Below are 13,522 nucleotides of genomic sequence, written 5' to 3'. Positions count from 1 at the left end.
CTACACATGTTCCTGCATGCAAAACAATCAATATCAATGGTCAGTTTGACACTATGTTACAGTATAAAGCTTATTTACAAGTGTGATAAATAGCGCTACATTCCCATCCAGACCATGAAATAGGTTAGATTTTAGATCAAATTGAAACTATTTTATGCATAATGACTGTGTAGCCTCGCCCAGTTCATAAATATTAAATAATGGGAGCGTGCAAAGGGGTGCGGTCTTTCCTGTAGTCGGGAACGGAACCGGAAGTTCCGCCATCTCCTTGTACCATTTGAGCTACAACAGGGTCAGTATAGACTTAATTATGGAATATTGTCAACAGTTATTAAATATTATAAGTAATATTGACGCAGTAAACGTTCCATAACCATCGGTTTTATGTTAAGGATGGTGGTATCACTCGATCAGATCATAAATACCACTCCTATTCTGTTGCCACTTGAACTGTTAGCAACAGCGTTCAACGTTATCTCATCTGTTTGTACCATCGGCTACTTCAGCTTCCTAGCTAGGTAAATAGCAATGATTCATTCAGTGTCGTGACAGGAATACCTATATTTAGTTAGTCGGGTTTCTCTTTCACGCTTTCCCCTTAACCCCCAACACAATTGTAAAACGTTCAAATTGATCGCGACTGAGAAAGCCAAGGAGAAGGGGAGTTAACGGTAAGTAGCTAACGTTTTCCAGCTGATAGCTGGGAGGGTGGTACCAGATAGCTAACGTTAGCCAGCCTATAGCTAGCTAACTAATTAGTTAGTGACCCCTTTTATCTGGTTTGGATAGCCTTCTATGTTTGCCAACCAAGTTCGTTACACTTCCCATGTTGTTCTTTGGCAGTAGTAGTTTCAAGTATTTCCTGTTGTAATGTTTGCGTTGGTGTTGAATCGCTATGTAGACTGTTGTGAGAGATGATAACTGATTAGCATGCTAACTGGGTGGGGGTCTCTGGCTAAGGAGGGTGTGTGACTGTATTAGCGACTATCAAGTGGGAACGAGCGTAGAGGCCACAGTGTCTCTGACATTGTCATGATCGTTACAGTCTACATCGTTACTCCGCCCTATTTTTTTTCTGGCGTTAGCACAAATATGGGCTAGTAGCGCAATAACTTTGGCCTGCTAGCTAACGTTAGTTCAATAGTTTGTTAGCTAGCTTATATTAGACTCAGCCAACTAGCTAAGTTTGTCTGGCTTCAGCTAACTAGTTGCATGTGTATTGCATGTTGGGATTTCATTGCCAATAATGCATCTGCCGTTGAATGCACATTGCATGTGTAGTGTCAGAGTGAAACCAAGCAAGTTCTGATACTTATTCCACTGTATGCTGTCCTGAATATTTAAATGGCATTAACTAAGCTCCTTATCAACAGTTGAACTTGACAGTACAATAACATAGCTACATACAACACCCGGGCGTCTCCTGTCTTGTAGCTTTGTTATTGTACCGTCAAGTTCAACTGTTGATAAGGAGTTTAGCTAATGCAGTACTCCACATTATGATGTGTAGGGTTGAGGTCATTGCCATATAAATTCAGCACAGGATATGTCTGTTTCAAGAAAAGAAGATCACTTTTTTTCTGAGTATTTTTCAGATCACTTCCTCAATTTACATAGAATTGGCCTGACCCCTGTTGAATTGTGAGAGATTTGGGCTAAGCTTGTCCCTTATCTACATTTGGTCTTGGTAGATGCCTTGTGTGAACTTTGGAACGTTGCTCCAGTAATCTCTAAACTGACTTCAGGAATGGTTATCTCTCTGTGTTATGCAACCTAGTCTCCTATTAGTACTGTACAACCTGTCGTCTTCCACTCCTTATTAGTCTGCTCGGCCACACTGTGCGAGGGCTATTCAGCAGCACTGGAACAATTCTGTCAGAGAAGACAGTCTAATCATATAGGAATATGTTGTACCTACATATTAGATGAGTTTATTAGTCACATACACAGGCTCGCAGATGTAATTGCAGGGCACAGTGAAATTCTTAAGATCCGAGCTCCAACGGTGCAGGTCAAAAAGAGAAGTGAATGAAACCCACTAGAATTATTCATGCCACAGCATTGTTAAACAGTCCTCAGAGTACTAACAGTTCAATGGCGTCAAAATAGTGACACTGTTCAAGCCTGCATGCCATGGCCATGCTCATCTGACACCATTAACTGGGTCAGATGGTGAAAGTGAATCAAACTAAAACACTGCCTAATTGCAATTAAATATCCTAGCCTACGTTGTGTTTTGGGTGAGGAGAAGCTCAGGGTTTTCTCTTTGGGGCCTTCAACACGTACCGGTAAGATTAGTGTTGTCATCTCTCACTCCACAGATTGTTTTTATCACCCCAAATCTGCGGTTTTGGGACTCAATGTCTCTGTGAGGAGAGACAGACAGGCTGAGACAGAGCACTTTGTAAACGACTGGAGCCGGAAAGAGAGAAACCAAGTGAGAGAACACTATTCCTTTGTAACAGGTGTGTGTGTGTGTGTGTGCTGCCTCTGTTGACATAAAGGAGCACTATGTCCACTAAAATTACTTGCTGGTTTCATTTTTCTCTTTCATGCAATGTCTGCCTATTCATCTTGGTCTCTCGAATGTCTCTCTCTCTCGATGTCTCTCTCTCCTCGATGTCTCTCTCTCTCGATGTCTCTCTCTCTCGATGTCTCTCTCTCGATGTCTCTCTCTCTCCTCTCGATTGTCTCCTCTCTCTCTCTCGATGTCTCTCTCTCTCTCTCTCTCTCCTCTCTCTCTCTCTCGATCTCTCTCTCTCTCTCTCTCTCTCTCGATGTCTCTTCTCTCTCTCTCTCTCTCGATGTCTCTCTCTCTCTCTCGATGCTCAATTCAATTCAATTCAATTGACTTTATTGACATGGCAAGTTATTATTACTTACATTGTCAAAGTATACATATCGAAAAATTTAAATAAAATATATATGTATATATATACACAAAATATATATATATATTTATATATAAATAAATGGTGGGACTAACAGTAATAATAATAGTAGTAGTGGACATGGGATTACCATTAATAACAGCTACAACAAACAATATTAATCAGAACAACAATACATTAAAGCATATACAAGTAGTAGTAGACCAGTGTCAACATGACTGAGAAGACACATGACCTGGTACGAAAGACAAAACAAAACTAAGCTAAATGGAAATATTATCAACATTACTTTTGCATTTTTCACTGGCTGTCCCTCAGGCTGTGGCAGGAGGACACATATTTGGCTGCCAAAACTGCACATTTTGGCCTTTTCACCCAACAAATATTTGAATTTTTCTTCATCTTTTATAGTTTTCAAATTCTTTGTATTGAATTATAATTTTGGGAAAGAAATATGCTCTTAGGTCTGAGTATTTGTCACAGTGTAGTAGGAAATGCACTTCTGTCTCTACCTCTCCCCTGGAGCAGAGTGAGCACAGCCTGTCCTCCTGGGCAGCCAGGTTTGTCTGTCTGCTGTTGTGCTCACTGAGTCTGTACCTAGTCAATGTTTTCCTCAGTTTTCTATCAGTCACAGTGGTCAGATAGTCTGCCACCATGTACTGTCTGTTTAGAGCCAAATAGCATTGAAGTTTACTTTGATTTTTGTGGTGTCTTTCCAATAGGTTATATATTTTTCTTTTTGTTTTGTGATATGATTTGGTTGGGCCAGATTTTCTGAGGGCTGTCCCGAGGCTCTATGGGGTTGGTTTTGGGTTGGTGAACTGAGCCTCAGAACCAGCTGGCTGAGGGGACTCTCTCTGGTTTCATCTCTTTGACATTGTAGAGCTGTGTGATGGAATGTTTTAGGGTCACTTGTTTTTAGATGGTTGTAAAATTTGATGGCTCTTTTTTCTATTCGAATGAGGAGGGGATATTGGCCCAATTCTGCCCTACATGCGTTATTTTGGAGTTTTTCTTTGTACTTGCAATACAGTCTTGCAAAACTCTGCATGCAATACTTCAATTGGATGTTTGTCCCATTTAGTAAATTCATTATTAGAGAGTGGACCCCATACTTCACTGCCATATAGAGCAATTGGTTCTATAACTGATTGAAAAATTTTGAGCCAGATTCTAATTGGAATTTCAATTTTGATGTTCCTTTTAATGGCATAGAATGCTCTTCTTGCTTTGTCTCTCAGCTCATTCACAGCCATGTGAAAGCTACCTGTGTTGCTGATATTTAGTCCTAGATATGTGTAGTTTTTGGTGTGTTCTAATAGAGAACTGTGTCCAAATAGAATTTATATTTGTCATTCCTTATTTCCGGACCTTTTTTGGAATATCATTAAATATTTGTTTTTTTTAGGTTAACGGTCAGAGCCCAAGTCTGACAGAACCTGTGAAGATGATCTAGGTGTTGCTGTAACCCCTCTTTAGTGGAGAACAGCAGCACCAGGTCATCTGCATACAGCAGACACTTGATTTCAGTGTTGTGTAGGGTGATACCAGGTGCTGTCGATTCTTCTAATGTTTTTGCCAATTCATTTCATGTAGATGTTAAATAATGTTGGACTTATTGGCAGCCCTGTTTCACTCCCCGCCCCTGAGAGAAGAAGTCTGTTTGCTTGTTGCCAATTTAACCGCCACATTTGTTTTTAGTGTACATTGATTTAATAAAATCATATGTTTTCCCTCCAATACCACTTTCTATTAGTTTATTAAAAGACCTTCGTGCCAAATTGAATCAAATGCTTTCTTGAAATCTACAAAACACGAGTAGATTTTGCCTTTGTTTTGGTTAACTTGTTTATCAATTAGAGTGTGAGGGGTGTAAATGTGGTCTGTTGTACGATAATTTTTTAGAAATCAATCTGGCTTCTGCTCAGGACGTTGTGTTCGTCAAGGAAATGATGTAGTCTGCTATTTATAATACTGCAGAGAATTTTCCCCAAGTTGCTGTTAACGCATATTCCTCTGTAATTATTTGGGTCAAATTTGTCTCCATTTTTATAGATTGGTGTGATCAGTCCCTGGTTCCAAATATCGGGGAAAATACCTGCAGTGAGGATAATGTTGAAGAGTTTTGAGTATAGCCAATTTGAATTTGTGGTCTGTATATTTGATCATTTCATTTAAAATCCCATCAGCACCACAGGCCTTTTTGGGTTGGAGATTGCATATTTTTTCCAATAAATTCTTCTTCTGTAATTGGGGTATCCACAGGATTCTGATAGTCTTTGACTGCTAATTTCAAGGATTTGTAATTTTTCTTGTATATCTTTTTGTTCTGGCTCTTTGTTATATTGCTGTTAGAAGGTTTGCAAAGTGGATTTCTCCACATATCCCCATTTTGATAGCCCAACTCCTCATGATGAGGTTTGTTTAATTTATTCCAATTCTCCCAGAAGTGGTTTGATTCTATGGATTCCTCAATTCCATCCAGCTGATTTCTAATGTGCTGTTCCTTTTTTGTTCTTAGGGTGCGTTTGTATTGCTTCAGTGTTTCCCCATATTGAAGGCGTATATTTTTGTTGTCTGGTTCTTCTGTGTTTTTGATTAGATATATTCTCAATGACTTTCTTAGATTTTTGCAATCATTATCAAACCATTTTTCATTATTCTGTTATTTTTGGTTTGCTCTTATGCTTCTTTAGATTAGCCAAGGAGGCTAATTTGTCAAATATAAAGTTTATGTTCCTAACGGCCAAATTTACACCTTCATTGCTGAAGGAGAATGTTAAGGCTAAAAAGTTGTCCAGGAGAGATTGTATTTTTGGCTACTAATTGCTTTTGGTAGATGTCTGTACTGTTTGCACTCCATCTATAGGCTTGTTTAGTACCATGTAATTTATTGGGCCATGATGCTTCATGGTTGGGTTCTGCTCTTCTCAGATACACTGTGATTTTACTGTGGTCTGAGAGAGGGTGTTAGTGGGCTGACTGTGAAGGCTCTGAGAGACTCTGGGTTTAGGTCGGTGAGGAAGTAGTCTACAGTGCTGCTGCCAAGGGATGAGCTGTAGGTGTACCTACCAAAAGAGTCTCCTCTCAGCCTGCCATTGACTATGTACAGACCCAGTGTTCGACAGAGCCTCAGGAGCTGTAATCCATTTTTGTTTTTCACTTTGTCATAGTTGTTTCTGTGGGGTATGTGGGGAGGGAAAGGTTATTGCTTCCTGGTAGGTGTTTATCCCCATGACTGTGAGAGAAAGTGTCTCTCTCTCTCTCTCTCGATGTCTCTCGATGTCTCTCTCTCTCTCTCTCGATGTCTTCTCTTCTCTCTCTCTCTCTCTCTCTCTCTCTCTCTCTCTCTCTCTCTCTCTCTCACTCTCTCTCTCTCTCTCTCTCTCTCGATGTCTCTCTCTCTCTCTCTCTCTCTCTCTCTCTCGATGTCTCTCCTTTTTTTTTTCTCTCTCGAGTCTCTCTCCTCTCTCTCGGATGTCTCTCTCTCTCTTCTCGATGTCTCTCTTCTCTCTCTCTCTCTCTCTCTCTCTCTCTCTCTCTCTCTCTCTCTCTCTCATGTCTCCTCTCTCTCTCGATGTCTCTCTCTCTCTCTCGATTGTCTCTCTCTCTCTCTCGATGTCTCTTCTCTCTTCTCTCGATGTCTCTCCTCTCTCTCTCTCGATGTCTCTCTCTCTCTATCTTCGATTCTCTCTCATCTCGACTGCTCTCTCTCTCTCTCGTGTCTCTCTCCTCGATGTCTCTCTCTCCTCTCTCTCTCTTCTCGATTGTCTCTCTCTCTCTCGATGTCTCTCTCTCTCTCTCTCGATGTCTCTCTCTCTCTCTCGATGTCTCTCGATGTCTCTCTCTCTCTCTCCTCGATGTCTCTCTCCTCTCTCTCGATGTCTCTCTCTCTCTCTCTCTCTCGATGTCTCTCTCTCCTCTTCTCTCGATGTCTCTCTCTCTCTCTCTCTCTCTCTCTCTCTTCTCGATGTCTCTCTCTCTCTCTCTCGATGTCTCTCTCTCTCTCTCTCGATGTCTCTCTCTCTCTTCGATGTCTCCTCTCTCGATGTCTCTCTCTCTCTTCTCTTCTCATGTCTCTCTCTCTCTCTCTTTCTCTCTCTCTCTCTCTCTCGCTCTCTCGATGTCTCTCTCTCTCGATGTCTCTCTCTCTCTCGATGTCTCTCTCTCTCTCTCTCGCGATGCTCTAACTCTCTCTCGATGTCTCTCTCGATGTCTCTCTCTCTCTCTTCTCTCTCTCTCTCTCGATTGTCTCTCTCTCTCAAATTCAAATTCAGCTGCTTTATTGGCATAAAAACATCTGTTCAATCATTGCCAAAGCAACAATGATCATATACATTAAAATATAATACAATATAGATACATGCAAAAAATTCCATAAATACAAAATACATAAGTATACATAGGATATATAGCTACCCACTTACAGTGAAGGAGAGGCTGCAAGCTATAAGGGGTCAAGTGGGAGGGCTTTATAGCTACAGGGACCCCGAAAATTTAAGCAGCCGGTACAGACGCAGGCTAATCCAAACAATCTGGGTCAGACAATAACACATGTTTGCTGGACCATTACGGGGGGAGCTTGCCAAAATAGTATAGCATCAAATGGTAATGTAATAATATAAAAATATAAATGCGGAAAAATTAAACTGATTAGGGGATAAACTCATTATAACCTAAATAACGGTCATTCCTTTCACCATTACATCAAGTACGTACAATCTCGACTATTCATCATTACCACTACTACTACCACCCCACCAAACCGTCATTATAGTCAATTAGGAGGAGCTGTATAGCGATTTAACTTTCTTTTGTTACAATTTTCCAATAATAACTTGCCTTCGTACTCAATTTCTTTGATCGCATAAATACCAAATATGCGATTTTATGTTATATTGGATAAGAAGAGTGCAGTCTATAGTTCATAATGGTAGTTGGGCAATTTTGAGGTGCTCCTGAGAAGGATCCTACAGAACAATTCTACAATGCCCCCGACTTTTTCCATGACAGGGTTCAATTTCTACGAGAATTGGTCTAACTCTCGCTGTGGCGTTGTGTTATAACCCGGTGCCACATGTGAATGCTATGAAGAAACCGGACACTTGTCCTCACGTCTTCCTCTGTGTCTGTACGTCATCACGTTTCAATGAAATCGATGGCACGTTCACAGCCATTATAAATGACCAAAATGTACAGAAGACCGCCCTCCTTCTCAGATGTGCGCCTTCAAGCCGTGAAGGCCCATCGACCTTGTCTACTCGTTCCACAAGCTGTTTCCTAACCAGCCAATATTTCCCTTCCGGTCATGTTTTCAGTCGTTATTGTTAGTGTAAAGAACTTGCATAATGTAGTGAAGTTTGAAACCGTTTATTATCGAATTTATATCCGTTGGTAGGCCGATTCTTGAGGAATTTATTGTGTCGTGCACTCTGAGAAGTTTAGGACACGCGTGTTATAGGTCATTGAGCTTGTCCGGCGTTGCGGTAATGGCGTCTACATTCGAAAGGACAAGGACATACTCCCCATCGTACCAAAAGACGTTATATAACATAGAAAAGATACAATTGCCCAAGAATATGATGGAAATTCAGAACTCAAAGTACCGCCAATACTTTTAATATGAACTAAAACCGTGTTTCTGTCGAAATATTTTTAAACGCACGTATATCGCCATTTTTGGTTTGGTATGCCTTCAACATTGGCAACCTTGTATTGAAATGGTAAGTGATAATTTATCAAAAATGTTTAAATCAGCGTGGACTGCATTAATAACCTAATTGTCATTCGATTAGTCCTGTCAACCCTGTATTTTTGTAGTCAAGTAGGATAATATTAGCTGTATTTTAATTAAACTAGATCACTTCTGAATAGATGACGTATCAGACGCTTCTCAGAGGCATAGATTTCCTAGGTATTTTCATTGTTAACCACGGTTTGTTATGGCAAATATGCACCTTTCGAACAAACGTATAGTATGTTGTAAAAATGATGTTACAGGAGTGTCACGGAAGAACTTATTGAGACCAGCGTTAGTGAAAAACAAAAATATCTTTTGCGCCAGGGGTGAGTTACTTCTAATAGCGCTCTTTTGGCTGGATATCGATGCCTCTGCCGTAACGTTGGAACATGTAGTATTGCCCTAACCTTTATCGATTTATGTTTTTTCGGCTGAAACGACGCTTAGAAAAAATCTGAAATATGGTTGAAATCACAAGAACTGGGTCTTTCCATTGCTATCTTTGTCTTATTTTTTATGAAATGTTTATGATGGAGTAAATTGGTCATACACGTTGCTCTATCTAGTAATTCTAGTGGATTTGTGATGGTCGGTGCCAATTGTAAACTGTGATTTCTACCTGAAATATCACTTTTTTACTTACAAAAACTATCCTATACCATGAATATGTTATCAGGGAGGGGGAACCTGGTTTTTCAAAAAAAAAAATTCTGAGGGTTTTTTTTTTTTATAAGGTTATTGGCTTATCAATATCTTAGTTGAAGCCGAATGGTGATAGCACCTGAAGGAGTAAGAAACTTGCATGGAGTTAAATAGTGGTGTATATTGCTAACGTGTTTAGCTATAGATTTACATAATTTTGTCTTCCTGTTAAAACATTTTAAAAATCTGAAATGGTGGCTTTATTCACAAGATCTGTATCTTTCATCTGGTGTCTTGGACTTGTGATTTAATGATATTTAGATGCTACTATCTACTTCTGAAGCTATGCTATCTATGCTAATCAGTGTGTGGGGGGTGGGGGGTGCTCCCGGATCCGGGTTTCTGAGGCAGTAAAAGTTAAACTGCTGTCATTACCATTACCAACCATACCACTACTATTTGGAATGATAAACAACAATAATAATAGTAATAACAATAATAGCAATAACAATAATAGTAATAATAAGTAAGTTACTGCTCACTATGCAGATGTTATTATTCAGTGTCCCTCAGGCTATTGCAAGCAAATACATATTTGGCTGCAAGAGGAGCCATTGCTCCTTCGCCCATGAGTAATTTTAGTTTTTCCTCTGTGTTTAATAAGTAAAATTTTGGAATAAATGTAGTCATTTCTGTGAAAAATATTCCTCACCAAGAGATTCATTAATCACAGTAATGGAGAAAGTGCATCTCTGTCTCTACCTCCCCTGTCGTGCAGTGACCAAATATACGCTCCTCTTTGGGTAGCCATGTCTTTTTATGTCTGCCGGTCTCTATTGCCAATTGGTGGTCACTCAGCCTGTACTTGGTAAGGATTCTGTCTCTGCTTCGTATCTCTGACAGAGTAGAGATAATCAGCCAATTCATATTCTCTGTTTGGGGTCAGATAGCAATTTAGTCGGCTTTGGGATTTTGTTTCGTTTTTCCAATGTTGTATATATAAGTCCTTTGATTGGTTCATGATTTTGTTTATTGGAATTCTTTCTTTTGAAGCAGTGCTGGTGTCAGCTTGGTTGGTTAGGTCCAACACCAGCTGACTGAGAGGGCTCGTTTCTGGGCTCAGCTCTTGGGTTTGAAGTGCTTTAAATTGCAGACTTGAATTTGGACTTGAATTTAGATGTAGCCAAAATTGGCTACATCTAAATTCTGTATTTCTGTATTTTCATTACCACTGGAAAGTGGCCCAATTCTGCCCTACATGCATTAATTGGTGTATTTCTCTGGACTTAATTGGTGTATTTCTCTGAATTGGTGTATTTCTCTGGAATTTTCCCACAGAATTCTGCATGTAGGGCTTCAATTGGATGTTGTCCCACATTTTAAAGTCCAGTTTATTGACTGGCCCCCAAACCTCACTTCCGTAAAGAGCTATTGGTAGGATTACACTGTCAAATATTTTGGTCCAAATTCTAATTGGGATGTTGATTTTGAATAATTTCATTTTTATTGCATACAATGCTCTGCGGGCTTTTTCTTTGAGTACATTCACTGCCATATTAAAGCTTCCCGATGCAGGTAGGTGTAATTTTTAGTGTGTTCAATTATGGTGTTGTTCAGGGAGAATTTATATTTGTGTTTCTGACATCTGTTTTTTGGGGGGGTAAATCGTGATTTTCATTTTTTTAAATTGTATTTATTGCCAGGGCCCAATTATGGCAATATTGCTCTAGAATATTAAGGTTCTGTTGAAGACCTTCATTGGTTGGTGATAGAAGTACCAAGTCATCAGCATATAGCAGGTATTTTACCTCTGTGTCAAGTAGTGTGAGTCCTGGGGCTGGAGAATGGTCCAACATGTCTGCTAATTCATTGATATAAATGTTGAAAAGATTTGGACTCAAACTGCAGCCTTGTCTCACACCTCAATTTTGTGAAAAGAATTCTGTTCTTTGGTTTTTGATTTTTATTGCACACTTTTCTGTGTACTTACATTTTATTAAGTCATGCACCTTATTACCAAGCCCACTTTGGAGAATTTTGTAGAATAGCCCTTCGTGCCAAATAGAATCAAATGCTTTTTTAAAGTCAATAAAGGAAACAAAGATTTTGCCGTCTTTTTGTTGGTGGACGTGTTTATTAATTAGTGTGTGTACGGTGTATATATGGTCAGTAGTGCGACGTCTCTCTCGATGTCTCTCTCTTGCTGTCTGTCTCGATCTCTCTCTCTCTCTCGATCTCTCTCTCTCTCTCTCGATCTCTCTCTTTCTCTCGATCTCTCTCGATGTCTCTCGATGTCTCTCGATGTCTCTCGATGTCTCTCTCTCTCTTGCTGTCTCTCTCTCTCTCTCTCTTGCTGTCTCTCTCTCTCTCGATGTCTCTCTCTCTCTGTTGCTGCTTTTCTTTTTCTCTTCGGCTACTCTCCTCTCTCTCTGTATTAACTCACTGTACACTTTGCCCTGGCTGCTATTTGTTTTGTGTTGTATGAACTGTTTTACAACCACTCTCTTTCTCTGTGTGGGTCAGATTTTCCGTGGAACCCGACAGCCAGACGGTTGCCATGTCGACCTCATCGCTACGGCGACAAGTAAAGAACATTGTCCACAACTTCTCAGAGGCCGAGATCAAGGTTCGCTCGTCCTTTCTTTTCTCTCTTYYTCTCCGACCACTTTTCCACCCACACCTCTTTATTTGTTTTATTCTTCTGTTTCCCATTGTCCTCTTCYTCCTTTCCTCACCACTTCTTTCAATGCTATCTCACCTCATTCTCCTCCTCCTCTGCTTCCTCCCTCTCCAACTCTTTCTTCCTCTCCTCCCTTACTTCTGTCTTAACTTCTCTTAACTGTTGGTACTTACCAAATAATACATTCCACTGTGTACTCCCTGTATCTCCACCTCTCGCTATCTGGGTTAATGTAATCATGAGGGGAGAGAGAAAGAGAGACCAGGGACATGGGGAGGGGAAGAGAGAAAAGAGAGACCAGGGACATGGGGGGGGAGGGAGAAGAAAGAGAGACCAGGGACATGGGGGGGGGGGAGGGGAGAGAGAAGAGAGACCAGGGACATGGGGGGGGGGGGGAGAGAGAGAAAGGAGAGACGCAGGGATCATGGGGGGGGGGGGGGGGAGACAAAGAGAGCACCGAGGGACAATGGGGGGGGAGGGAGAGACAAAGAGAGACCAGGGACATGGGGGGGAGGGGAGAGCAAAGAGAGACAGGGACATGGGGGGAGGGGAGAGACAAGAGAGCCGGGACATGGGGGGGAGCGGGAGAGACAAAGAGAAGCCAGGGACAATAGGGGGGAGGGGAGAGCAAAGGAGACAGGGACATGGGGGGGAGGAGAGAGACAAAGAGAGACCAGGGACATGGGGGGGGAGGGAGAGACAAAGAGAGACCAGGGACATGGGGGGGAGGGGAGAGACAAGAGAGACCAGGGGACATGGGTGGAGAAGGGGCGAGAGCAACAGAGAGACAGGGACATGGGGGGAAGGGGAGAGACAAAGAGAGACCAGGACATGGGGGGGGGGGGGGGGGGGGGGGGGGGAGAGCACAAAGACGAGACCAGGGACATGGGGGGGGGGGGGGGGGGAAGAGGACCAAAGAGAGGACAGGGAGATGGGGGGGGGAGGGGAGAGACAAAGAGAGACCAGGGACATGGGGGGGGGGAGGTGGCAGAGACAAAAGAGAGCCAGGGACATGGGGGGGGGGGGGAGGGGACAGACAAAGAGAGACCAGGGACATGGGGGGGGGGGGGGGGGAGGGAGAAAAGAGAGACAGGGACACTGGGGGGGGGGGAAGGGGAGAGACAAAGACGCAGACCAGGGACACTGGGGGGGGGGGGGGGGAGAGAGCAAAAGAGAGACGCAGGGACATGGGGGGCGGGGGAGAGGAAATAGAGACGAAGCGCTATAGAGATCACCCCAGGGACTGGGGGGAGGAGAGAGCAGAAATAAGAGACCCAGGGACATGGGGGCGGGGGGGGGGGGGGGGGGGGGGGGGGGGGGGGGGGAGAATGGGAGAGACAGGGCGATCAGGGGGGGGGGGGAGAGAGACCAAAGAGTGGACTCAGGGGCATGGGGGGAGGGGAGAGACAAAGAGAGACAGGGACACTGGGGGGGGAGGGGAAGGACAAAAGAGAGAGACCAGGGACATGGGGGGGGGGGGAGGGAGAGAGACAAAGAGTAGACCAGGGACATGGGGGGGGGGGGGGGGGGGGGGGGGGGGGGAGAGACAAAGCAGAGAACAGGGACATT

The 13,522-nt window shown here is 42.5% G+C and overlaps 1 protein-coding gene across 9 annotated transcripts in view; it reads left to right on the top strand.

Annotated features, from left to right (window-relative positions):
- The first annotated feature begins 211 nt into the window (after positions 1–211).
- The window catches only part of epn1a (epsin 1a), a 22,675-nt gene continuing 9,364 nt past the window's right edge, over positions 212–13,522 (top strand). For 3 of the 9 annotated variants that reach the window (XM_023988654.2, XM_023988655.2, XM_023988653.2), the window contains exons 1-2: positions 299–518; positions 11,797–11,899. In XM_023988654.2, coding sequence (XP_023844422.1) covers positions 385–518; positions 11,797–11,899 — 237 coding nt within the window. In that variant the 5' untranslated portion in view covers positions 299–384. Of the gene's footprint in view, positions 672–2,321; positions 2,466–11,796; positions 11,900–13,522 lie in introns of all 9 variants that reach the window. The other 6 variants (XM_070443864.1, XM_023988660.2, XM_023988658.2 and 3 more) reach the window with 6 other exon arrangements.

Source organism: Salvelinus sp. IW2-2015, linkage group LG6.1 (assembly GCF_002910315.2).
Source record: "Salvelinus sp. IW2-2015 linkage group LG6.1, ASM291031v2, whole genome shotgun sequence".
Classification (NCBI taxonomy): Eukaryota; Metazoa; Chordata; class Actinopteri; order Salmoniformes; family Salmonidae; genus Salvelinus; species Salvelinus sp. IW2-2015.
Note: the sequence above shows the minus strand (reverse complement) of the source record. Positions and strands in the feature narration are given on the sequence as shown.